The sequence below is a fragment of the Bubalus bubalis genome, chromosome 2, assembly GCF_019923935.1.
Source record: "Bubalus bubalis isolate 160015118507 breed Murrah chromosome 2, NDDB_SH_1, whole genome shotgun sequence".
In the NCBI taxonomy this organism is placed as follows: Eukaryota; Metazoa; Chordata; class Mammalia; order Artiodactyla; family Bovidae; genus Bubalus; species Bubalus bubalis.
Window position 1 is genome coordinate 8887207 of NC_059158.1, and position 27522 is coordinate 8914728.

Sequence of the window (27522 nt, forward strand, 5' to 3'; positions counted from 1 at the left end):
ATTGATACCCTAGAACAATGTGCTTGTGGCTCAGCCTTCTGCTGCAGTAAAGACTAAAAAGGAAACTCCTGTTTTTAATCACTTAGTATGAATATTTAACATAGCATCACAATGCCTGCCATAGTTTTGTGTCTATACATAATTCGCAATCAGCACATGGAATACACACTACATGAGGTGACTGGCAGGTGGGCAAGGCATTCATTCCTTCATTTTCCAAACATCCCTGCTCATCCAGGTGTCCAGGCCCTGCAGACATAAAGAAACACAATATGTAATTATTCTCCACAGAGTCTCCAAGCCTACAAGGGGAGAGGGAGAGAGAACCACATATCACAGAGCCAACTGATAGCTGAGGCATGAAGAAGATGCTGTGGGAACACAGAGGAAAGAATGAATCACTGTCTACCTGGGCAGGAAAGTCTCAGCTGGGAGATGACCTCTGAGCTGCCGGTCATGCCAGTGTCTGCGAGAACAGCTAGATGGAATATTAGGAGTGTGGACTTTTTACAGAGATGAAATTCCTGGTTCTTGACTCACGTCCTCCATCCTAGGAGAATCCCCTCAGTCCCCTATCCCATGATCCCCTCCTTGGAGCATTTTTATTGATGTTTTCTAAGACCTCACTAGGTAACTGGGACTGGAGGGGTAGCAGCTATCTGAATGGGGAGCCCTGAGCCTAGACCAGAATCCATGTGGCCCTAGATACCTGTTTTTCCTTTTTGGTATATTTTCCAATCCTCAAACTCCATCCCACCATATGCCTGGCATGTGAGGTTGACCAGATGTCCCAAGGAGCTCAAAACTCCCATTCATGGGTGGGTGGTAGGCCCTGTGGCTTGTCCCTTGTTCCAGGAGGGTGGCCTATCTAGCAGATCACTCCCCCTGGCCAGCTATTTCTTTTGTGAATCAGATGAGACCAGTGCTGACATGCTGATTTGGAGTGACTCCAATAGATTCTAAGACAAGGACCCTGCATGCTCTAGAGATGGCCATGGTTTGCAAGACAATAGCATTTGTCTTCACACGCCTGCCCCACACGGGAAAATCATCCACTTACAGAGCTGACCAGTAAGTCAGCGCCCAGTAATTACAACAGCTCTTTCCATTATGACAAAAATACTTGCCCAACAGAATACTTTCTGAAGAGGCCAACAATCCAGAAAAGTAATCTTCTGATCTCATTACGAATATTCTGTTTGGCTCTTTGGTTTATTCTCTGACACAGTCCTGTTTGTACATCTTTTTCTTCTTCTAAAAAACAGAAACAAAAAAACAACTATAACGAAAGAATTCAAACTACTTCATCAGCATTTTGTTGCCATATGGAGCTGGCTGGGCCTCAGAGGAATAATCCGAGACTTGGATGACAAGGCATATTATCAAAAGTGGCCAGCACTCTAGGGTGAGCCTGAGAAGGAAATGAACTTAGTTTAATTAGATTAAACTATCATATTGGAGCCAAGGGAAGGGAATCACAAGAACAATATTTTCTACACATACTTCATTAAAAGCTTGCTCAGGATCTCAGATAATAAAAACATCAAGTATTGACACTAACGTGATAAACCTTGCAAATTTCACAGCAGAATGCATGGTCTTTCTCATGAAAGAAACAGGAACACACATATGTTCCTGTGTGTGTGTGTGTGTTGCTATCATTAAAGGTCTTTTGATCCTAATTACTTTTGCTATTTTTTTTGCCATCCAAAATTAGCTGACAACACATGAATTTTTATTTACCATATTCAAAATGTAAATTCAAGAAAAAGACATGTTCTGCGTTAATAAAGGACAAGGCTTTTCTTCCCTCTTTCTCCCTTTTCCAATTCCCTGCCTCAACCTCTCAATGATAGATATGGAAAGACTAATCAGAGTGTCTTCCTCTTGCACTGTAAGCAGCTCAAAAATGAAGCATCCTGGTATTTTAAAGAAACTGAAGATCTGGAAAGATGTTAATTAAATTGCCAAAAAGCTTCTTGCCTCATTTCAGTGCACTATGTAACTAGGTAGCCAGAAGATATATCTAGTGCCTGAGTGCCATTCTTGGGTTTTAATACAGTTTCAGTTATTTAATTTCAGTAATGTTTCAAACAGTGAGGAAGACAGCTAGTTGAAGATCCCATCAGGACAAAGAAGTGCCACATACATTTCCAAGTGTCTCCAGTCCTCCGAATTCTCAGATACGTCTCTTATCTGTGTGTTGGAAATAGTCTACCTTGTGCTTCAAGAGACAAGTTGTACGAAATGTTTATGTAGCTGTTAAACTGACCTAAATTACAGCCATTCATTCATTCACTCATTTACCCATCCCATATTTACCAAGCTCCTGTTTACCAAGTGCCAAAACTATGCTAGAAGCTGAGAGAGCAGAGCAGAGCAAAGGGATTGGGAGATAAACTGTGGTCCTTGCCTGAGAGATGCTTATTGACCAGTGAGGGAGACAAGATGTAGAGAATTAACTGGAACTTCTAGCAGCACAGTTGGCCACACTGATGTTCCTCTGGGATGTCTGACCTGGATGTACACCCTAGATGCTGAGGATTGGAGTCTCAATGCCCAATTCAGGGACATGAGAAGTGTCCTTGCTTTGCTTGAAGCAATGAGCTAAGACTCTGCTGAAGGGAAGGCTCTGCTGAAGGGAAGGGAAGTGAAGGGTCTGGCCTCACTTAAACTGGGAATAGGGAAACAAAGACAAGGAAACTCTGCCTGTAAGGGCAGGTAGGTAGTGAGAAAATTACATCCTTAGGATGTGAGTAGAGAGAGGAAGGACCCTGGGAGAAATTCAGGTGGCAAGCCTGTGCCACTGTTTATGTGGGATTCAAATATATCCTGCTGATAGGGTTCAGGAAACCCAGCACCAAAAGTGAATGTAACATTTTTTCCCTGGACTGTTGGAATCACTGAGATATTGATAGAAGCAAATGAAAAACCACTCTGTAGGGAATGAAAACCCATTCTGTTGAGCATAAATTCACAATGACAAGTTCCAAATCACATGAAGAAAGAGACCACAGTAAGGAAAACCAGCAGATGCAGCAAAGGCAGAGCTAGAAATAAGAGAAAAATCTAAAGGTTATTATAAAATATCAGATCAGATCAGATCAGATCAGTCACTCAGTCGTGTCCGACTCTTTGCGACCCCATGAATCGCAGCACGCCAGGCCTCCTTGTCCATCACCAACTCCCAGAGTTCACTCAGACTCATGTCCATCAAGTCAGTGATGCCATCCAGCCATCTCATCCTCTGTCGTCCCCTTCTCCTCTTGCCCCCAGTGCCTCCCAGCATCAGAGTCTTTTCCAGTGAGTCAACTCTTTGCATCAGGTGGCCAAAGTACTGGAGTTTCAGCCTCAGCATCATTCCTTCCAAAGAAATCCCAGGGCTGATCTCCTTCAGAATGGACTGGTTGGATCTCCTTGCAGTCCAAGGGACTCTCAGGAGTCTTCTCCAACACCACAGTTCAAAAGCATCAATTCTTCGGTGCTCAGCTTTCTTCACAGTCCAACTCTCACATCCATACATGACCACTGGAAAAACCATAGCCTTGACTAGACGGACCTTTGTTGGCAAAGTAATGTCTCTGCTTTTGAATATGCTATCCAGGTTCGTCATAACTTTCCTTCCAAGGAGTAAGCGTCTTTTAATTTCATGGCTGCAGTCACCATCTGCAGTGATTTTGGAGCCCAGAAAAATAAAGTCTGACACTGTTTCCACTGTTTCCCCATCTATTTCCCATGAAGTAATGGGACCGGATGCCATGATCTTCGTTTTCTGAATATTGAGCTTTAAACCAACTTTTTCACTCTCCATTTTCACTTTCATCAAGAGGCTTTTGAGTTCCTCTTCACTTTCTGACATAAAGGTGGTGTCATCTGCATATCTGAGGTTATTGATATTTCTCCCGGCAATCTTGATTCCAGCTTGTGTTTCTTCCAGTCCAGCATTTCTCATGTTGTACTCTGCATATAGATGCTTACAATAAGAAAATTAAATAATAGAAGCCATCATGGAAGAAGAGACCCCTATGAAAAACAAGCAAACAGAAGACAGACTAGAAAAGGAAATAAAACATCTAGAAGTGAATGATCAATATAGTCACTGACAGTAAGCCCTGAGTGTTTGGATTAAACAGCAGAGTGGACACAGCCAGAGAGAAAATTAAAAAACTGAAGGATCTGAGGAAATCACTCAGAAGGAAGCCCAGAGGAATAAGAAAAATATGATATTAAGAGACATGGAAAATAGCAATAATACCTAATTGTTATTAAGTCCTTACTGTATACCAGGCTCACTTCATATTGCTTCTCTTCCCGGTTACTCAGCTGGTAAAGAATCTGCCTGCAATGTGGGAGACCTGACTTCAATCCCTGGGTTGGGAAGATTCCCCTGAAGAAGGGAACGGATACCCACTCCAGTATTCCGGCCTGGAGAATTCCATGGACTATTTCATGGGGTCGCAAAGAGTTGGACACAACTGAGCGACTTCCATCTTTCTATCTATCTTTTAATTCTTCCAAGGTTCATAATGACTCTCTGTGGTAGGTACTATTACTAGCCCCGATTTTACAGATGAGAAAATTCTTGCAAAGTTGAGAGATGGGAATTGGGAGAGGAGGGAACCAGGCATCTTCTTCCCAAAGAAGTGTTCCAAAGCCCCATTTCTCCATACTCACCTGGGATCCACCTGCACTATCTTTGGCTTATTGGGAAGCAGTAGCCAGTGTGGTAATGCATTATTTAACACCACTTCCCATCCTTCTTTGCCTTATTCCTCCCTTTTCTCACTCTTAGAACCCTGGTTTTGTATCTTTGAGATAAACCATTAGTATTTAATTGATGTCTACCATAGTAGGTCATTAATAAAAAATATTATAGTGAATTAAAAGAGTATTATAAGCACACTATTTAAAAACATGGAGGTAAATACCATAAGGGATAATTCTCCCCCCAAATTTCCCTAGTGGTTCAGATGGTAAAGAATCCACCAGTGATGTGGGAGACCAGGGTTTGCTCCCTGGGTTGGGAAGATCCCCTGGAGAAGGGAACGGCTACCCACTCCAGTATTCTGGCCTGGAGAATCCCATGGACAGGGGAGCCTGGCAGGCTACAGTCCATGGGGTTGCAAAGAGCTGGACATGACTAAGCGACTTTCACTTTCAAAAGTTGAAAATGGTTATTTCCAGGGAAATGAGATGACTGCATTTAGCACCATTAAAAATGTAAGCTATTTACATGCATTTCTTGGATAATTATAATTCAATTATACAAGATTGATGTTGAACTAAAGATGTTTTCAGACAGACCCTGAGTGTACTATTCACAGACCTTTACTAAATGAACTAATCACATATTATTCAGAAGGAAAGAAATTGAACCAAGATAGAAAGAATGAAATTCAAGAAGCAGATGTGAAGTTGACAGTATGTTTGTAAAAGTGAAACAAAAACAAAAATGCTGGAATGTCTGAATGTGTTTTAAATAAGGGGGATTATAAACAAGGTAAAAGCAAGGCTTTAATAACATGGAAGATGGAGAGGGGTGATCAGAGTCAAGCCTTTGGATATTTTTTCAGTTTGTTGCTGTTATTTAGTTGCTAAGTTGTGTCCTATTCTTTTGGGACTGGAGCCCGCCAGGCTCCTCTGTCCAGGGGATTTCCCAAGCAAGAATATCGGAATGGGTTGCCACTTCCGACTCCAGGAGATCTTCTAGGGATGGCAGTCGCATCTCCTGTGTCTCCTGCATTACAGGCAGATTCTTTACCTGCTGAGCCATCTGGATATATCAACCTGATAGATATATTGGCCTGATAGGTAAAACCAGAATATATTAAATATTTAATGGTTGCTATAAAGAAAATAGAAATAAAGCATACAACTTCCAAACCAAAGAAAGGGAGAAGAATAAAGAAAAATCTATCAATCAGAGACCAAGAAGTACAAAGACAAGTAGAAAGCCCAAATAATATGAATTTTAAAGAGAACACAGGTTACAGTTGTACAACCTCATAGGAAATAATTTCTTTAAAACTCCAAAAACAGGAAAAAAAACATAAACCACTGATCAAAATGGACAAAAATATGAGCAAGCAATTTGCAGAAGAAGAAATCTGAATACATAGCAGGTAGTCAGGATATAGTGATTAAATCACAACCAGCATACTGAAAAACAAAAGATTGGTAATACCAAGTGACAATGATGTGGAAATGGAAGCTCTCATATACTGTTGGTGAGATGGTAATTGTTACAATCATCTTGAGAGTTACCTGTTAATATCTAGTTGAGCTAAGGATGTGCATATCCTATGACACAGCTATTCCAATTGTAGTTATATTTCCTAGAGAAACTTGCACAAGAGCACAAAAGAGAACTTTATCAGGATGCCCAATGGAGAATTGTTTGTAATTCAAACAATTGTTTGTAATTGTTGTAATTGCCAAAAGTTTAGATACCAGCTAAATAATCTTTCATGAGGGATTCATAAACTATAATCTTAACATTGGAATACCAGCAGGAAATATGAATGGACTAGATGTACATGAGTCCACATGCAACAATCCTAAAACATAATGTTGAGTTAAATATAGAATATTACAAAATGCTTCTTAAAATGAGATAACCCCTTATGTACCCTGGAAACCCATAAATCAGTATTGCAAAATACTTGCAAATGTATGGTGAAAATATAAAAAACAGATGGGATACACAAACATCAATTTCAGGATAGTAGTTGCCTCTGGGAAAAAGGAGTGGGGAGGAAGATTGATGGTCTTTGCAATATCTCTAATTTTTATCCCTTTATAGTCTTTTTAAAGCACTAAGACACCTGGGATAGAGTGTTAACATTTTAAACCCTGAATGATGCACACTTGGACAGTATAGTACCCACTATCTTTTTCTGTACCTTTGAACTACATCACAAGTAAGAACTTACATTTATTGGATATTACAGTGAGAATTCAATCAGCAGTAGCTTCCGAGGAAGCACTGAGCGATGAGCAGGTAGTTCTGTCTGGCCGAGTGCTGAGCATTGTTAATGCTGTGATGCGGAGAATGAGAAAGAGGCTCCTTGGAGGGGGAGGGCAAGGTCCAGGAGCAGGAGGAGACAGCATGGAACTGTAGGAGCTGTGAGTGCCCTGGAGTAGCTGACCACGAAGTGGCAGGAGATACACAAGGCGACAGAAGATGTGCCTACAGATCAGACCTGTCTTAGCTGTCAGCTGAGATTTGATATCTTAGAAAGCTTAAATGTTCACTAAAAGCTCTTACTTCTATATCAAGAACATAATCGGTTCTTTATGTTTCTTTCCTCCTCAAGACACTCTTCTGGTTGTTGCAATTTAATGGCAACCCACCCCAGTGTTCTTGCCTGGAGAATCCCAGGGACGGCAGAGCCTGGTGGGCTGCCGTCTCTGGGGTCACACAGAGTCGGACATGACTGAGCGACTTAGCAGCAGCAGCAGCAACAGACTACAAGACGGAGAAGGCAATGGCACCCCACTCCAGTACTTTTGCCTGGAAAATCCCATGGACGGAGGAGCCTGGTGGGCTGCAGTCCATGGGGTCACTAAGAGTCGGACACAACTGAGTGATTTCACTTTCACTTTTTCACTTTCATGCATTGGAGAAGGAAATGGCAACCCACTCCAGTGTTCTTGCCTGGAGAATCCCAGGGGCAGGAGAACCTGGTGGGCTGACGTCTATGGGGTCACACAGAGTCGGACACGACTCAAGTGACTTAGCAGTAGCAGTAGCAGAGTACAAGAACCGCATTTTTCGATGACCTTAGCAATCATCTACTAGTCCAATCCTTTCGTTTTATCCACCAAAGAATGTATTGATCTCTTGGAGGACAAACCACTCTGAAAGTTTTCATCTTTGCAACCCAAGTTAACTCAGTTGGCTTTTTGGAAGAACTTATTCCTAGGGCAGATTTAGGGAAGAATCTGGGGAAAGGCTGTGTCCAGAGAAGTTGTTCATTGGTAGAAGATTTCATGAAAGTCATACTGTGATATATATAGATGTGTGCTGAATGCTGTTATTCAGTCACTAAGTCACGTCCGACTCTTTGTGACCCCACAGACTGCAGCACACCAGGCTTCCCAGTCCTTTACTATGTCCCAGAGTTTGCTCAGACTCATATCCATTGAGTTGGTGATGCTATCTAACCATCTCATCCTCTGTCACCCCCCCTTTCCTGCCATCAGTCTTTCCCAACATCAGGGTGTTTTCCAATGAGTCAGCTCCTTGCATCAGGTGGCCAAAGTATTGGAGCTTCAACATCAGTCCTTCCAATGAATATTCAGGGTTGATTTCCTTTAGGATTGGCTGGTTTGATCTCCTTACAGTCTAAGGGACTCTCAAGAGTCTTCTCCAGCATCACAGTTCAAATGCATCAATTCTTCAGCCTTCAGCTTTCTTTATGGTCCAACTCTCACATCCATACATAACTACTGGAAAAACATAGCTTTGACGATACAGACGTTTGTCAGCAAAGTGATGTCTCTACTTTTTAATATACTGTCTAAGCTGCATGCTTAATAAATTATTTTGATGGGTTCTTAATTATGAAAATTAATAAAAAGTCTCTTTAATTCATTTGCTGAAGAATGAGGTGGGGTACATTTCATTCTACTCCCAACTTTGGGGATTTTTTTTTTTTATCATAGATGAGAGAATTAAGACAAAGAATGTAAGCCTTGGTCACTCTATGTAGAATATGAAGATCGTAGATCACACAGAGGATTCCAGTTCAGGTCACTGTGAGGAGCAGGGGACCTGGGAAGGAGCTGCAGTTTGCATGAGTTGGCAACAAGAATGGTTTGAGTTCAGGCTATTGAATTTCAGAATATGACTGTACACCCCAATGATTCATACCCCTTCCCCAGCACTACAGCTTACAATAGCTCAGATAAACATCATCAGGTCTTTCTCAAGGATTATCTGTAATGTTCTGAAATACGATTTCTGCCATAAAAGGACAATCACTTCCTTTTCTTGATTCAGATTCTGTCTCTCAAGAAAAATTTGGCAGTCTAGTGAAATCCATTAAATAGGAAATCCTCACTTCCGGGAAGTGCACTCTTGTTTCTGGTCTTCTCTCAGACTTTGGTCTGAAATCTTTGTTTTCTAATCCTTAATGTCATGCCCGAGCCATATATAAATCAAAATGTCTGTGCAGAATTTCTCTAATTTATAAAACTACCATCACGGAAGAAGTGGTCCAGGGGACACCTGTTCAGTTGCTCAGTTGTGTCCAACTCCTTGCGACCCCATGGACTGCAGCACACCAGGCTTCCCTGTTCTTCATCATCTCTAGGAGCTTGGTCAAACTCACATCCATTGAGTCAGTGATGCCATCCAACCATCTCATCCTCTGTCATCCCCTTCTCTTGCCTTCAACCTTTCCCAGCATCAGGGTCTTTCCCAGGTGACCCTGACAGGTGATTAATGTGGAGAGTAGCATGAATCTTGGTTTGAGATGAAGATTTTATTGACTCATTCCTTCTTTGCCCCAACAGTTAGTGATCTCAGCAATCTGGGTTGTCTCTTCACATTATCAAATTTACGCTTGTATTTATAACTAACGTCCAAAACTATACATTTGTGGATAATGGACCCACTCCTTCCTGGGTTACCGATCTCTCTCCTCTTTGATACAATTTTGAGCTAAGGTCATTTTGGTGGACACAGCAGCACGCTGCTCATCTTTAGCAAACCAACACAGTGTCTCAGATCAAGGAAAAATGCTCACTGCTTTAGTTAGCGATCCAGTTTCTGTCTTGGCTTAGCAGAATGCCCCCATTCACTACAAAGCATTCTATACATTTCTATTAACTTTCCTTGTTAGTTGCCAATATTTATTTGTAGGAAAAAAAAGCTCAGCTCTCTTTTGATTCCAATATTACTTGTGGAAATATCTGTATGTCTCCTTATTATCAAAACTTGAAGGGAAATTAGAGCAGAAAGTATTTCCTGCGAGCCTTGTGTGTTTCATGTTCATTCTTAAAAACACAGTGAGACAAATCACAAAGCCTATCTCTGATGGAAAGGATCCCTAAGACTGAAGCTATGTTGGGTATTGGTTCATCATGTGCAGCTGTCAAAAACTAAGTAAAAAAAGACTGAAACTAACCTTAGGGTTGCCAGTGCTTGCCTTGGGCGTTCACTCTAAATGAATGATGGGTAATAGTTCCCTAACTGTATGCAAAATGTTCTGAAGAACACGGGTTGACTTAATATGCACCATTTAAAACAAAATTATCAGATGCTAATATACAAATATGCTAGTGTGCTCTGTATGACAAGCTCAGGAATATATTAGCAGGAAAGCTGTATGATTGAAGTTTGCAATTCATATGCATTAGATACCTTTGAGCTTTTCTGAGAATTTTAGAACATCAAGTAGGCTATAGAGCAATGTCTTTACCATTCTCTTGCAAGCAAAGCAAGAGTGTTTTATTTTTAAGGTAAAGTTGAGGTCAGGATTTAGAAGAGCAGAAGGCTTCTTTGCCTTTAAGGAATTGACAGATTTGGGGGGTAGGGTGGACAAGTATGAGAAGACATGGTTATTTTCTTGTCTTCTTCTTTTTGAAAAATATTTATTTATTTGGCTGCACTGTGTAGTCCATGGAATTCTCTAGGCCATAATACTGGAGTGGGTAGCCTATCCCTTCTCCAGGGGATCTTCCCAACCCAGGGATCAAACTCAGGTCTCCCGTATTGTGGGCAGATTCTTTACCAGCTTGAGCCACAAGGGAAGCCCAAGAATACTGGAGTGGGTAGCCTATCCCTTTTCCAGGGGATCTTTCTGACCCAGGAATCAAACCAGGGTCTCCTGCAATGCAGGTGGATTCTTTACCAACTGAGCTATGAGGGAAGCCCATTTTTCTTTTTAAAAAGTATTTATTGATTTGGCTGTACCGGGTCATAGTTGCAGCATGGGGGATCTTTACTCTTTTAGTTGTGGCATGCGAACTCCAGTAGTAAAGAGTCCACCTGCCAATGCAAGAAATGCAGACAGGAGACATGGGTTCAATCCCTGGGGCGGGAAGATCCCCTGGAGAAGGGCATGGCAACCCACTCCAGTATTCTTGCCTGGAGAATTCCAATGGACAGAGAGCCTGGTGGGCTACAGTCCATGGGGTCACAGAGTCAGACATGACTGAGCGACTGGACACGGCACGCAGCATGTGAACTCTTAGCAGTGGCAGGTGGGATCCAGTTCCCTGACCAGGAATCAAACCCAGGCCTCCCTGCATAGGGAGTGCAGAGACTTAGCCACTGAACCTCCAGAAAAGTCCCTGTCATTGTTTTCTTGAAATCAGGGAAAACTAACTTGGGAGCTCCAGGGCTCCCTTGACGTATTGTCAATTTTGGAAAAGGAAGAGAAAGGGAGTGGGGGAAAAAAAAGGAATTCATGTACTTAAAATTTTTGCAAAATTCATTTTAAATAATTTCTATTCATTAGGTTTAGTAAAATATAAAAATATACTGACTTAATATTCATAGATTCTGAATATCTCCTTGATTTTTTTTTATCATAACTCACATGTTTGCTTAACACTAATCATTTTTGTCAAGGTATGTTTAATTCTGTTTTTTTCACCTGTGGAGTTTCAAAGGGAAAAAAAGGCATGATTTTTACATGGTCTTAAAAATAAATTACTTACAGATTGGAAAATGAAAGAATGTTCATTTCAGCAATTCTTTTTTAACCCATAAAATGGAAAGATAGATTTACTTCCTTTGTAAATCAGTAGATCCTAGTAAATGTTACAGGTTTGCCCTTCACCCTTTAAGCAGTCCTCCAGGAATTTCTTCCAAGGTTGGCTTGGAAAGATATTTTTACCTTCAATATAGCCTCTCTCCTGTGTGCAAATTTCTGGACAGTAGCATGAAATCGTGGTGTGTGACTGGGCTCTGAATGGGGCAGTCTGCCTTCATTTCAGGTCTGGACTCTTCCTGGTCCACATCCGACAGCTTTGGGCCACTTCTTTCTCTCTCTGCCTTCTTGTCAGGTGGTGGTCAGAACACCTCAACTTTTAGAATTATTGTCAGCACTCAATGCTAATTTTTTAGTTAAAAATACATATATATAATTTATGTGACCTATAATTTTCATAGATAATATTTAATATATTTGTGTGCTCAGTTGCTCAGTCGTGTCGAACTCTTGGCGACCCCATGGACTGTACAGCCTGCCAGGCTCCTCTGTCCATGGAGTTTTCCAGCCAAGAATACTGGAGTTTCTACAAATAAATGCATATTTATAAACATTTAATATACCCATCAGTAAAAAGCCCAGCAGAGTTTCTTAAACACACTGGAAGCTCACCAAGTGATATGTCCCTCTCTGCCTCCCTGCCTGCAATGGACTGTCTTCCCTGGCAAAATAATCATTGTGACACTGAGTGAATGGGTTTTAAAGCATATCTTTATCTATATATACTGTGCATCTATTCTATTCTTAAGTCCCAATGCTGTGCTCTGCTGAGCTTAGTCACTTAGTCATGTCCCACTGTTTGCAACCCTACGGACTGTAGCCCGCCAGGCTCCTCTGTCCGCAGGGATTCTCCAGGCAAGAATGCTGGCATGGGTTGCCATGCCCTCCTCCAGTAAGTTCCAATAGCACACTGTAATATGATCCTTTCTTTAGACTCTTCTTAGTTTTTTAATTTCCCCTTTCATTCCTGTAAATAAATTCCCTCTTACATGTAAGATGGCAACAAACTGTTGTTATTATACAATAATTTGTATGGATAAAATATGCATCACAAAAGAAAAAGCTCTATTGATATAAAATGTATAGAAATAAATAGAATTCCTCTTCAGCAGGCTTCTCTACTACTAAAAAAAAAAAAAAAAAACTGTTTTGGAACTCCTGAGATAACATGATCCTGGCGTACTGGGAAGATGAGTACAAACTGGCTTGTTAGAAGCAAAGATATCCCTTTGATCATTCACTTCACTAATCTTAGTGCGTATTGTAATGCTTCCCTCAGTGAATTAGGCCATCTTCTTTTCCGTGGGAGAAGTAATTTGCATGTCACACAGTTATACACCCGTGATACCCACTTACAAGCTCCCCATCGCTGGCTACTCACAGCTACCCCCGCACACTCAGTGATGTTTCATGTATCACTGAAGCTCTCCCACTTGGATAAAGGGCCAACCTGCATTTCTTGCCAGTGGTACGTTATCCTGTTACCTTGTTCCTGCACCTGCTCTGTAGAAACACAACTGTGACTCTGTCCTAATGGCCAATTATCATTAAGCTGATCGTGAGCTTTTGTTAAACAGCCCGGAGGGGCTCACTACACTGTTAATACCATCCTGCCCTAAAAGGATAACAGTGAGTATCAGCTGCCGTCTGTTTTCAAGATTGAAAGGGCACGAATGTGCCAGTAGAAATGATAGATAAGATTCTGTGCATCCTATTTTTACCCCTGTTCTCTTTACCACCAGCAGCTAAGCTCTGCACGGCAGGCAAGGTTTCTGTGTCCTGTGCCCACAGTCTCATAACCTTTCTTGGTTGGATTTCATGATGCCATATGCTTCTGTCCTAAAATAGTATTGAGGGTCCTCTGAAGAAAAACTGCCTAGCAGTTCTCTGCATGTCAGTGGGATGGTTGGAGGAGAGGTGCGCTTGGCCATTAAACATACTTTGGATCTGATTTCTACTTGGCAGAATGCTAATTGCGTAACCCGGGGAATTTACTTAATTGTATTGTGCTTCTGTTTCCTGAAGCATAAAATGGAAATAATAGTTCCATCTTATGGAGTTGCTGTGATGATTAAATAAGGTGATCTATAATATACAAATGCATCCCCACACAGCTACACACACATTTGTCATTGATGTATTAGTCTTGATAGTCTAGATTAATCTTCAGTAAAAATAAAAAACAACCCCAAGATTTTGGTGGCTTAAACCAACACAAGTTCATTTCACGAACTACATGAGCCTGGTGTGTCAGCAGGTGGATTTGGCTCACTCCAGAACCCAAAGGGAAGCAGCAGCCATCACCTTGAACTTCAGTTTATCACACATAGATCAGAGTTGGTCACCTGGTTCCACCCACCTCCAGGGGATCTAGACGTACAGACTGCAGCTCTACCACGTACCTGAAGATAGGAGATCAGAAATATTTGGAGAACAATATTAATGCCTACAATATCTGTTTTACAAAAATGAGACAGTATTATGTCAGTTCTCTGAATGTTAATTTTCTTATTAACAGTGCATTGTGGAAATCCTTCCAAGTCAACTTGTTTAAATATAACTCATTACTTCAGTGGCATTGTACTATATACCTACTATAATTTAGGCAGTCATTTCTTTATTGCTGGACTTTATTTCATTGAAATATAAACACACCCATGTTATATTTATAATGTCTTTATTCTCTAGGGCTTTTATTACTATAAAATAAATATCCAGAAATATCTAAATATGCCAGGATTCACCTGGTTCAGAAAGGAAATCATAAGGATATGCGTGAAGTGAAAGTGAAGTCGCTCAGTCGTGTCTGACTCTTTGCAACCCCACAGACTGTAGCCTACCAGGCTCCTCCGTCCATGGGACTTTCCAAGCAAGAATACTGGAGTGGGTTGCCATTTCCTTCTCCAAAGGATATGTGTATAAGGCTATAAACCTCAATTTAAATGGGATTTGTCATTTGAGGCAAAATGTAAAGAAACTAAATAGTTTGGAACAACAGACCTCTCATTTATTAATCTTTAATGACCCACAACCTCTACCAAATCTATCCTCTCTTTTACCATGGATATAAGCTGGAATATTCAATCCCAAATTTTGAAATTTATACCAAGAGCCTTCCTTGACCATTGGCAATAGAGATTTTAAAGATGCTTGACATAGACAAGACTTTGCAGAAAACTTCCTGCCGTCTTTAATCACAGTCACAAAAATTATATTCACGGGCCACAAAGCACGGCCTGTTATGGAGAAGATTCTGTTATTTGGGCAAAAGAACTGGAGCACTCCAGTCCTCTTCCCATTCATGGTAACGCAGGAAAAGAAACATTCCAGAACAAAAGTGCTATCAAGAAACTACAGGAGTTTGCTCAGATGGTTTCCCTCAGTCACCTCTTTCTCTACCTGTTTTGTGTAACTGCTTCCAATCACCCCTTCCCATCACATTGTTATCTGCCAAGTGTTTTTACAATTTGCACAGAACAAACCCTTAGTAAGCATAACCTAAAAGTAAAATTGCTTTCTAGTCAAAGTTTTAGGAGGAAGAAAAAAGCAAATTCTTAGCTAAAATTAAAATAAAAAACACACCAAAAACCGGCTCACATCATTCAGATGTCTCAACTATATTTTTAAGAACGTTAGTTCTAAAAACAGCTGTGAAATTGTTTCTTCAAACCTACTGTCCAATGACCACTCCCTGGCTCTTCTACCAAAAACCTGTCAGGTTGGATTAAGAAATAATAAGATAAAAGCTTGGGGCAAAATAACTTTTGCTATGGGTTCTAAAACACATTTTGAAGGAAAACATGTGGTAGAAAGCCTTTCTACGAGGAGAATCAAGGCTTGCCAATTGTACAGCTGGTTTCTAACCTTTATCTGCAGGAATGACATTCAAAATATTTAATAACTAGAGTTGCAAGAGTCAGAAAGGCCTATTAGAACAGATGCCAGCCATAAACAATCCATACAGCTGTGCCAGCGCACAAGAGCTGCATGTGAGCTCTGCTGATACATGACTGAATTGCCTAAAGAATTTCCACAGCCTCCCACAGCAAGCTCTGATCACGTCTTCTTGCTCAGAATATAAATGCTTCATGCTAAATATAAGAAAGCCTGGAAGCTGTATCCCTCTCTGAAATGACACATTCCATTTCATGCCTCCATTCCAGCATCTGCCAAAATGAAAACAAAACACATGAGCAAAAACAACACACACGCAAACACGGAAGTAGTGCCGCACAATTCTGGGTTGGTGAACCATTTGGAAGTAATTTCTAATGCTGTTCTTAAATGTGTACTTTGTAGATTAGCCTACAATTCTGACTTTAACATAGTACACATTTAGATCAAACTTAGAAAAAATAGATGCCGTTCTGTGAGAAAAATAATAGAGGCTCTTCTTACATGTGAGTGAACAATTAGGGAGTGCATTAGATTTCTAGGGCCGCTGTAATAAATTGTCAGAAAGTTAGTTGCATACAACAGACATTTGTCCTGTTGTTGTTTGGGAAAAGAGTTCTGTCTCTCCTCTGTGTGTCTTTTATAAGGACACTTACCATTGGACTTAGGATTCACCCAGGTAATTCAAAAAGATATCCTTAGCCTGAGATCCTTAACTTAATGACATCTGCAAAGAACCTTTTTTCCAAATAACATCAATTCACGGGTTCCAGGAACTTGACATGGACATATCTTCTGGGGGCCACCATTCAACCCACTATAGGGACGATAGGAACAAGAAAGGAAGAAAATTTAACAAATAGGTTGAGTTTAAATCAAAGAAAAAAAATTGAGGAAGAAAAAAATTTTAATCTTTTCTTACATCAAATATGTGTAGTACTGAAAGAGTCGGACATGACTGATCTGATCTGATCTGATTTTTCTAAGTACACCTCTCTCTGAATGATTCTGCCACTTTGCCTTGTATCAATGTTACTGTTTTGTATTTTGATTCTCTTTTTTATAAGAGTTAAAGCACTATATGAGCATTTCCAAATTTCTACCCTTAACTTTGATTCAGACTTCCTTTGAGCCTAAGAGCTGTTAAGTGTTCAAAGTAGGATCGGAACAAAATCTCAGCTCCAAGTGACGCCATGGAATTTCAATGTCTGCAGTTGCGTCATATCATCATTCTGGTGACGTCTCCTGGAAAGCTCAGTCCTCAGGCCCTGCCTTGCTGGGTGTAACTCTCCCACCAGCCTGATGACCATCCCCATGCTGACCGTGAACTCCTTCTAGCCTATGAGCTTGTTTTCTCCTCACTGCCACAACCTCTCCCACCCCCTCTCTGCCCCCAGCGGCTGCAGATCAACTTTCCCAGGGAAATTCTCTCTCGTCAGGCCCATCTCTGCCACGTTCATCACTGCAGAACTACCTTTACACACGGCTCCCACTCAGATAGCAAATGCATATTTCTCTATGGCTACTCCGAATTACAAGTTTACACAGGTGTTTTCAGCTGCCTGTGTTTTGAGAGCATCCTCTCTTCTCTTAGGGCTTCCCAGGTGGCTCAGACAGTAAAGAATCTGCCTGCAATGCAGGAGATCCAGGTTCGATCCCTGGTGTCAGGAAGACCCCTGGAGAAGGGAATGGCAATGCACTCCAGTATTCTTCCCTGGAGAATCCCATGGACAGAGGAGCCTTGTGGGCTACAGTCCATGGGATCGCATAGAGTCGGACAGGACTGAGCGACTGACACTTTCACTTTTCTTTCTCTTCTAAGCCCTGCAAGGTCAAGGGTCCTGTCTGGTGCTCTCTTCAAAACCAAAGTGTGTTCTCTACTGGTAGGCAGTTAATACTCTTCCCAGGCTGCTGCTCCTCAAACATTAAAGTGCCCCCAAATCACCTGGCAGTCCTGTTCAAATGCAGATTCTGGGGTACAGCATGACAGGCTGCATTTCTTCTTTCCCATTTAGATCATCTAGGTGAACATCTCACTCAAGCTGCACTGGATCTGTGTTGAGATACCCTGATGTAAGTGATAGAAATGCTCAGGACTATCTTTCCCTTCAGTGGTTCTTTCCTTCCTCTTAAAAGTGGGTAAGAAAATAAAGTCCCACAATACTATCTATTTTTCCAAGAATGCCATAGCATGATCATTTTCTCTCATTGACAATGCAGGGAGATGATTATCAAAGGCAGCAACAGAGCTGAGCCATAATTACAAGGATCATAATGAAACACAGGTTCATCTTATGGGATGAGGCAAACACAGACTCTGTATAAGACGTGTCCTGGCATCGAGAGCTGTAGGGATATTAGAGTAATGGGTGTCAGAAGGCGGCTTCATGGATGTGGCATTCAGGGCACAGAGCAGGATCTAGAAAAGTGCCAGATGGGTGTGCACACCTGTTCTGCTGTCTGCCAGGGGCCAGAGGAAAGGGGGTGCCAGCAGACATCACACTCAGCATCTTCTTCCAGCCAGCACCGAGGTGTATTCCATCCCAGTCCCCTCTCTACCCACCTTCTAACAATAAATGACTGTGCGTCTCAGCTTCCATATTCAGCCTGAGACACAAATATTCATATATCTTCTAAGAGGAGTGCGTGCTCAGTCTCTTCAGTCCTGTCCAACTCTTTGCGACCCCATGGACTGTATGTAGCTCACCAGGCTCCTCTGTCCATGGGATTCTCTGCAGGAATACTCGAGTGGGTTGCCATGCCCTCCTCCAGGGGATCTTCCCTACCCAGGAATCGAACCCGCGTTTCCTTCATCTCCCCTGCATTACAGGCGGATTCTTCACCCACTGAGCCATCGGGGAACTGCTGAGAAGAGTAAGGTCTGGTGGAACTTTCAGCACAGATGAAAGTGTTCTACCACTGTTCATACAGTAGCCACCGTGCGCACGTGACTGTCGGGCACTTGAAGTGTGGCTAGTGCAACCGAGGCACCAAAATTAATCTCATTTCATTTATTTACGTGTAAATAGCCATGTGCAGCTAGTTGATACCATTATTGGCCAGCACAGTTAGAAGCTCAAACTCAGGGTAGACTGTTTAGGAAAAGGAACCACTGAACAAGGGAATAGCTGTCTGAGGTTCCCCTTAGGCCTCTGCACACTAAACCTGAAAAAAGAGCCCCCACAGCTGCAGGGCATCACCCTGAGACTAAGCTGGCGGTCATGTCGGTATTCTCTCTATTACAATGTATTGATAACTTGGTCAATTAAGACAGAGACACTTGAGCTCTTGGGTCTGGTTTCATATTCAGTGGGCAAATAAAAGTTTGCTGTGGGCTTCACTGTTTTAATAAGACCATGTAGAGTTTGTGCAGTTCTGTTATTCTGATCTGTGGGCAGAGAGTAAGGTGGAAAAGGCTTGCAATTTTTAAAATTTATTTTTTTAAAAAGCTGTGTTTTTTGCTCAGAAGATACTTAGAGAGGTGACACAGTTTGGGAGAGGGATCTAGTATTTGAAAAAGGGAATAACAAATATTGACCCATAACACAATGCAATAAATTCCTTCATACACTCCTCCAGCAGAGCAAATGGCTCCTTGGCCACCTCTGTGCATATTTAGTCACGTCAGTCGTGTCCGACTCTTTGCAGCCTCATGTACTGTAGCCCAGGCTCCTCTGTCTGTGGGATTCTCCAGGCAAGAATACTGGAGGGGGTTGCCATGCTCTCCTCCAGGGGATCTTCCCAACCCAGGGATAAAACCCATGTCTCTTATGTCTCCTGCATTGGCAGGTGGGTTTTTTGTTCTTGTTTTTTGCCACTAGCGCCACCTGGGAAGAGCTTCCCTTGGAGCTCAGTTGATAAAGAATCTGCCTGCAGTGCAGGAGACCTGGGTTCCATCCTTGGGTTGGGAAGATCCCCTGGAGAAGAAAATGGCAACCCACTCCAGTGACTTTGCCTGGAAAATCCCATGGACAGAGGAGCCTGGTAGGCTACAGTCCATGGAGTTGCAAAGAGTCAGGCATGACTGAGCGACTAACGCTTTCAGCCTTCAGTCTTTGAGCCACCTGAAAAGCCTTTGGCCACCTCGGAGAAGGCAATGGCACCCCACTCCAGTACTCTTGCCTGGAAAATCCCATGGACGGAGGAGCCTGGTAGGCTGCAATTCATGAGGTCGCTAAGAGTTGGACACAACTGAGCGACTTCACTTTGACTTTTCACTTTCATGCATTGGAGAAGGAAATGGCAACCCACTCCAGTATTCTTCCCTGGAGAATCCCAGGGACGGCAGGGCCTGTTGGGCTGCCGTCTATGGGGTCGCACAGAGTCGGACACGACTGAAGTGACTTAGCAGCAGCAGCAAGATAAGGCTATTAGTCAGCCAGGGACCACGTGATGTGAATATGACAGGAAAAGAAACTAGGATTTACCTGTAGCTGACTTGACTGGTAATCCAGGTGAGAAGGGAGGGGTCCCTGAAAGCCTCAGTGGGCACTAGGGAAGCCTGGGTTGTGATATAATTAAAGAGAACAGAACTCCAACTGAGGATTCCCTGAGATCTCCTTCTAGAGCAGACCATGGCAGCTGGACACCTGGTGTTCCTAAGTACAGAATGCAAATGAGGCTCGGAATATGCTGACTCGGACAGAACGCTTTGCATGTGAGAAGTAGTATAAATGAGTGGGAGAGCTGGTGTGATCAGAAGCATATTTATAACACAATAATTTAATATCCCCAGTGGGTGGTGGACCCTATTCCCCATGAGGTGAGCTGTATGTGGCGAGAATTTGCCCAGTGACCTGTCTTTTGCGGTGGTGTAAGACAACAGGGCGGGACTTCCCCAGTGGCCCAGTGGTAAAGAACCCACCTGCAGTTCAGGAGCCACAGGAAGCACATGGGTTTGATTCCTGCCTGGGTTGGGGAAGATCCCTTGGAGGAGGGCATGGCAGCCCACTCCAGTATTCTTGCCGGGAGAATCCCATGGACAGAGGAGCCTGGTGAGTTACAGTCCATAGGGTCGCCAAGAGTCGGACACAACCGAAGTGACTGAGCATGCATGCAAGACACAGGGTATTATGAAATTCACTTTGGAGAAGTTCTTGGAAACAATGGGTGGTGGTAACGAATCCTTTAGCTGATACTGTTTTCACTGGCCAGAAAAGAGGACAAGGGCTCACAGGGAATGGGGCGTGGAGGGAAAAACAAGCTTGGAGTCAGACACACCTGGCTGTAAAAACATTTGCCCACTTAGGCTTTGTATCGAGATCACCTGGGAGCTTGTTAAAAGTTCAGATTCCCGGTCCTTTCACTGAGCTACTAAACCAGGATCTCTCCGCTGGGGGTCAAAAGGCTCTTTTTAAAATAAACACACAAGGTGACTGTGCTGTGAGGCTTCTCTTAGCGTTAGCTCTGTAAAAGGTGAGGTAGGATTCATGATACCTGGAGTCAGGATTATGGTATCCATATAATGTCATTTAAAAAACAGCAACAACAAACAGGTAGATCAAACAAAGGCTGTATAAACTTGTAGCTGTTACTATTCTTGAGCCATGGATTTGCCTTCTTGAAGATACTGTTCTTTTCTTTAGAGATCTCAAGTTGATGTCATTTGCCTTGCTGAGCCTTATTAACTGTGTTAACTCAGCTGGAGAATCTTCACCCAAATTAGCCCTTGTCCCCAAAGTTGCAAGTTGTTGTTTCTGAGGATTGATAAAAGCAACCTTTCCTGTTCCTTTTCGCTCTTTAAGTTTTGATGACATGGGTGTAAGGCCTTCTTCAGGTCGGGGAATTTCTATCGAACGAGAAAACATCAATTCGTTGTAACAGGTTGTCGACTCCAGTGAAAAGTCAAGGGCTTGGTGGGGGCGGATCCGCCCGAGAATGGTAACGTGTTCTGGCCCCAGAGAGGTGCGTGCACCTCGAGGGTTCCCAACACAGCGGTCTTCGGTGTGGCCCATCTTGCTTTCAATAGGCAGCAAGAGGCTGGAGGAAACGGGGGGCGGGGGAGGTTGGCGTTCTGCCCTGCAGTTCGAGAGAGTGAAGGTAGCTGCAAAACCCGGCAGGCTCCAGAGGCTGGTGCTGAGACGCGCGGAGGGGTGGGGCTGCCCGGCGAGGATGAGCGCGTGAGGCCCCGAGGGAGGCGGGGGCGCAGCATCCCAGGTGGGACGGGGGAGTGCTTTCCGGAAACCCTCCTTCGGCCTCGGGATCCCGATTGGCTCGGGCGGGGAGGTCGGCAAGGTCAAGACCCCCTCGGCGCCTTCTTCTGATCCGCCCTGCCGCGGTTGAGCGGCTGTCGAGACGCGGGTTGCGGGGCGTGGCGGGGGCATGCTGGCCAGGCGGCGGGGCGCGAAGGGCAGCGCGCGGGGGCCGGAGCGGCGCCCGGCCCGGGGCGCCCGGGGACCGGATGGCGGAGCCCACGCGCGCCGCGGAGCCGGGGAGGTTTGCGCTCCGCTCGCCGCGCTGCAGGGAGGGCGCGGTGCCAGGCGCGAACGCCCAGAGACCCAAAAGGAAAGCTTTTTATTTGCTGAGGATGAAGCCCCTGAAGGAGCCCGCCCCCAACAACAACAACAACGTGTCCTTTGTGATCCATTGTCAACTGGGCAAGGAGATCAAACACATTTGCAGCAACTGCAGTCGTGGGGAGGACGCCCGGGACGGTGAGTGTCGGGGCGCGTCGGGGCGGCGGCGAACGCGGGAGGAGAGGAGGCGGCCCTGCCGGTCCCAGTTTGGGGGCGCCGCGGGCGGCTCTACCCGGAGAACTGCGGGGACATCCGCCTTCTAACCGGGCGTGACGCCCGCCCAGCCGGCACTTTGCGGAGCGCTGCCCAGAGCCAAACCCGGACCGCATCCGTGCTTAGACCATTGATGGAAACGCTCCCCCCAAACGAGGGGTTTGAAACCGTTAAAGGGGCAACTCTGGGGGAAGGTGGGGCTTTAGGGGGTTCATCAGGGGCAACATTATTAGCTTTCAAGAGACGATTCCACCTGCTCTCCCTGCTTTCTGGGCTTCTTAGGGTTCTCTCACCCTTGCGTGATGATAGGATGTGAGCTCTGCTGGGCAGCGTTACAGATGTGGGCGTCGGGTGGGTTGACTCTGGAGAGGTGCTTTGGCCTCGGCCCCAGCGCCCTGCGCCCTGGAGACTTGTGGAGTTGTGGAATGATGTCCGTTCGGAGTAAAACATGGCCGTGGTTTTTGGAGTGCCGCTGGTGGTCCCTCCTGGAATGATGCCTAGTGGCCAAATGTGGGAGGTGGGGAAGAGACGGCAGCGGCTTCCTCCAGGTGAGCCTGTTCGAGCTAAAGAGCGCCCCCCAAACCGATCCGAGCGGGGCGGTGAAAGGGTACCGGGCCTCAGCGACTCTGGGCAGAAGGAGCCAAGCAGGAGGGACAGCCCTGCACGGGCAGAAAGCTCTGCAGTTGTGGGCGCGCCTGTGTAACGGTCCAGCATCTCCCAGGCAGTTGGAAGCAGCTCACAGAGCTGACTCCAGAGGGTCTGGAAAAAGTTTCAGGCAGCGGGGTTTTGCAGGGAAAGCATTAGCTATTGGCCAGGCTGAAGCTCATCGCCTGGTGCTGCACACACCTGCTTGGGCAGGCAGATTTCTGCTACCAACCCCAAGCGGGGTTCGCTTGTTCCCTTTGTAAGAACACTCATTACTTAGGGCCTTCTCTGGTTTCTTGCTGGCCTCTGAAGTGCAGCGTAATGAAGTGACTGGCTTGGCTAACGTCTTATCAAAATTAAGAGTCTGCTAACATAATTATACTTTTCTTTGATGAAACTGCAAGAGAGGCTGTGCCGGATGGCAGTAGGCATCCAGGAGGAAAACCATGCTGGAGAAAGGCGGGCACACAGCACAGGAGGCAGCACTCCTGGTAGGTCTGCGGGAGGATATCCACACACTGACATGTGTTTGGTCCTTTGGTTACTCTATAAGCTGATGACACCTATGGGATATATAAATGGATTAGTGAGATGATCTAAAGCCGGTCTTTTACTGTCTACTATAATAGAGCATGAGATGCAGGCTAAAATATTTATTAAATGAGTCATTCTGTTGACTGAATTGCTTCCCAAATGGGCTACTTCCACAACCTTGGGGAATTGATTTAAATTGGGATCTCTGAATGTTACTGCAGTAAGGAAAGGTCTGTACCCACACTCAAGGATATGGGTTCATGTGTGTAATTATGAACACGATGCTTCTGCTTACAATATGCGTCATCTCCACAACCTCAAATGCTCCAGAATGTGTTACGGAGCTGTCTTTGTGGATGTTCACACGTCACCTGATGGGACTAAAGCCTTTCATTTTGAAGGATTCTTGTGCAGGGGGAGCCTCATGTGTGGGTGCTTAATTTCTGCCAAGTTCTCCCCCGGCTAATCCTGCCTTCCAGTGTGTGTGGTGTGCTTCTTTAGTCACTGAGAAAATGAGGTCAGGAGCCTCACCCTTCTCCTTTAAGTGCCAGAACCCAAAGCAGCGCTGCCCACCGTGAAGGAAAGAAGTTCAGATACATTTCACTTTCTGCTGAGACTGACCTTGAATCATCCGTCGTCATGAGTGGAGGTTCTGCGAGTGAAGTTCTCCAGCAGCTGTTTCTCAGTTTGAGTCATCTATTTGTGTATGCCAGGAAGAGCCAGCTATTTTAACGGAAGTGTGTAGTAAAGACTGTAGTGAGGCCAGCAGATTTGGTAGGACTTGACAGAGGAGGACATTTCTTATGGTGGAGTGTGCCTGTGTTGTGGCCAGCACTCTATATGTGTTTGGTTTCTCCTCCAGCGCCACGGAGGTCATTTAGTAGCCACCAAGGAAAGTTCTGGTCCAAGTGGAAAGTCCTTACCTGAAATTTTACACAGGGAGAATTTTATAGAGATATTGCCTACTGAGGCTCAATCTTAACTTCCTCATATATAAGATATATTTAAACATTTTTATAACTCAGTCTAAAGACAATCTATAAAACTATTTGGCTGATAGAGAATAAACTTTAAAAGAAAAAAAGATCCCTGGCTCAGTGAACATATATAAAAAGTGAAATTGCATTTCAGCACTTGCCCTTTTACTTAAAAGAGTTTGTCTTTTTTTTTTTAAGCTCCTGGTATCCACTGACTAGAACTAAAGATGTTTGGCTGACTTTATTATTAAATAGAAAATGACTTTAAAAATTGTAGAATGTAGTTCACCTTTAATGGCCCAAGGTATTTTGTGTTTCTTTCATTCTTGCTGTTTTGGTTCAATACTGAAGCCATTTTTCAGATGTGGAAACAAGCTACCATAGTACTTTGGTGTAAAGGCCAAAAGTGGGTGAATGGTAGGAAAAAATTCAAATTTCTTGTCTGTCTTTGAAACTGGAATGCTTCCCACTGTGCCTTCAAGTTGATTATTTTTTTAATGGCACCTATACCGAATGTAGGAAATTAAGTACCGTGATGTGTGTGTGCCTGTGTTATATACATGTACAGTCCCGATAAGCCAGGTTTATTAAGATACTGAGCTGAAAGGAATTGTATAGTTCCCTAGCATATTTAATTTTACCTGCTTTTCCTACTTAGGCTGCCATTAGTAGGAATAGAGGGGGAGAAGTTTTTAGATGAGTATATTATAAGTTTTGTATTTTGTAAAGCTCCAAGAGACATAGCTACCTTATCACTGAACTTTTATTGGAAGTCAGTAGGAGAATTTGATTTTACAAATAGGTAAAAACTCTGGGGGGAAATCTAGGATCTATACTATATAATTTCATACATGTTTTCTTTTCTCCTTTGAATTCCTTTTGAGTTTGTTAGTGAGGAATTATAGAATTATGCCATTAATAATTGTGTATTAAGATATAATTTCAATAGAAATAAAACATTTTGAAGAGTTTTTAAAAATATTTTGAAACTTCTGTCTTATAGTGGCCTATTTACAAAGCAATCAAATGATAAATAGTAGATTTGGAAACAAGACATTGATTGTAACTGCTACTCCGTGCCTTTTGCATGTGATGGATCAATATTTCAAGGTTGTTTTCACTTCACTAAATATGATTTCCATTCTTCAAATATTTGTACATAAAATCACTAATCCAGTCACTTACTAGATGAATTTCCAAACTTTATTTTGGGGATTAGAAATATTTAACATGTCTTCTAATGGCTTCTAGTGTGAACTTTTAGAACAAAAACAATTTGTCCTAATACTTCTGAGTTACTCTGTAAGTTTCATTCCGTAAGACAGCCTTTTGGAAAGCAGTGCTTTACTAGTTTCTGTGGGTCAAATCCTTCCTTTTGCAGATGAGGAAACTGAGGTGCATAAAGATGAGGTGAGCAGTCCCCCGAGATCCAACCATTTGGTGTTGGGGTTGCTAACAGTACCTGTCCCTTGATGAAGCACGAAATTTCTAATAGTGGTCCAGAGCTGACTCGTGGAACCTCATTGCCTGTTTTCAAATAATGGCTCCTCCCCTTGCTAGCTGGGTGACTTTAGGATGCCATGATACTATCTACTGCATGGAGTTGTGAGGATTAAATGAGATAATTGGTATGAAGCATTTAGCATGGTGCCTGGCGAGAGAAGGTGCTGGAAAAATATTAGCTGTGATTACTATCATCTGTATTGTTACCGCCAAGTTCAATTTTGTCTTGTATTTTTCCTCCTGCTATTGTGCATTCCTTGGTCTCTTCTGTAATTAAACATCCCTGGATTGGGTCCAAGATGAAAGCATCATTTCTACTCTGTATTTAACAGTGAAAACGTATCTTTCTAATAAAAGCAAGGAAAAGTGAGATTGGAGAAGAGCCCCCTTCAGCGTTGTGCACTTCAAAATTATTCTGCTGTGGTGGTTTTAGAGTTTTAACAATCATGACCCGCTCGTTCTAGATGAAAGGGCTCATGCCTATGTCTAAATTTACAATGACTGAGCACTTTTTGGTCAGTAGAGTAATCAAAAAAAATAGGCAAGGTGAGATCTTGAAGAGGAAACGTGAACAGCGGGATGAAGTAGTTATTGCAGAATTCTATTGACATGGGCTGGAAGGACGCTCAGAGGCAAAGGGAGAGCTATGGGATGGCCTGAAGCAAGGGGTAGAGTTGGGAATCTGCCTCCTTAAAGTCGGGAGGGCCTGGAAAAGGCTCTAACTTGGGCAGGTTATATAAAGGCTGGAATCCTGAAAAGAAAGGCACGTGCTGAGACAGTAGTGAAGAGAAGTGAAAAAGGACTTAGTGGGGTGTTAGGAAGGGGTGTACAAAGCAGGGAAATTCTAACAAAGGTGGGCTGTTAAAATCCTGTTAAAAGTATCATATACAGTCATCCTTCAGTATCTGCAGGGGATTGGTTTCAGGTACCCTCCATGGGTACCACAATCCAGGGATGCTCAAGTACCTTGTATAAAATGGCCTAGGGCAAAAAATGCAATCTGCTTTCCACACCTGTGGGTTTTACATCTGTGATACAGAGGGTGGACTGAATTCCTCCAACTGAACTATTGATTGATTCTCTTAAACATTTGTTATGAAATTAGCAGCATATGTGTGTTGAAAGTGATAGACCCTTTCAGATACCAATAGGTACAATAACCAAATATTGCAACAGGAAAATAAACGGCTAAGTTGGAGGAAGCCATTAACTGTGTAAGTAAGGCAGGCGGGCTTCCTGGAGGAGGTGATATTTGGACAAGAACCTAATGGAGGCGTTTTCTCAGGTAAAGAAGGAAGGGCATGTCGGTGAGGAAAACAATGTGCAAATGATTTAAACTACAGAAGAGCACAATCCACTCCAGTACTCTTGCCTGGAGAATCCCATGGACAAGGGAGCCTGCCAGGCTACATACAGTCCATAGGGTTGGACACGACTGACGTGACTTAGCACACATGCATGCATAACTTAACTCAGAAACAGGGAGAGGTTCAACAGGTAGAATTAGTGGAATGTGGC

At 43.4% G+C, this 27522-nt stretch overlaps 1 protein-coding gene and 1 long non-coding RNA gene across 16 annotated transcripts in view; one reads left to right on the forward strand and one right to left on the reverse strand.

Annotated features, from left to right (window-relative positions):
* PHACTR1 (phosphatase and actin regulator 1) overlaps window positions 1-27522 on the forward strand; it is a 518881-nt gene that overhangs the window by 258091 nt on the left and 233268 nt on the right. The window contains exons 1-2 of one of the 15 annotated variants that reach the window (XM_044927167.2): window positions 20003-22270; window positions 23395-23481. The exons of 10 other annotated variants lie outside the window; for them this stretch is intronic. In XM_044927167.2, the coding sequence (XP_044783102.1) occupies window positions 22018-22270; window positions 23395-23481 (340 nt within the window). In that variant the 5' untranslated portion in view covers window positions 20003-22017. Of the gene's footprint in view, window positions 1-20002; window positions 22271-23394; window positions 23482-27522 lie in introns of those variants that run through there. 4 more of the 15 variants (XM_044927165.2, XM_044927137.2, XM_044927128.2 and 1 more) reach the window with 4 other exon arrangements.
* LOC123328978 lies at window positions 15637-20542 on the reverse strand. Its single transcript, XR_006544040.2, has 3 exons — window positions 20482-20542; window positions 16274-16434; window positions 15637-15889 (listed from the first exon to the last, which is right to left on the reverse strand). It is a non-coding gene; the product is annotated as an uncharacterized LOC123328978 (long non-coding RNA).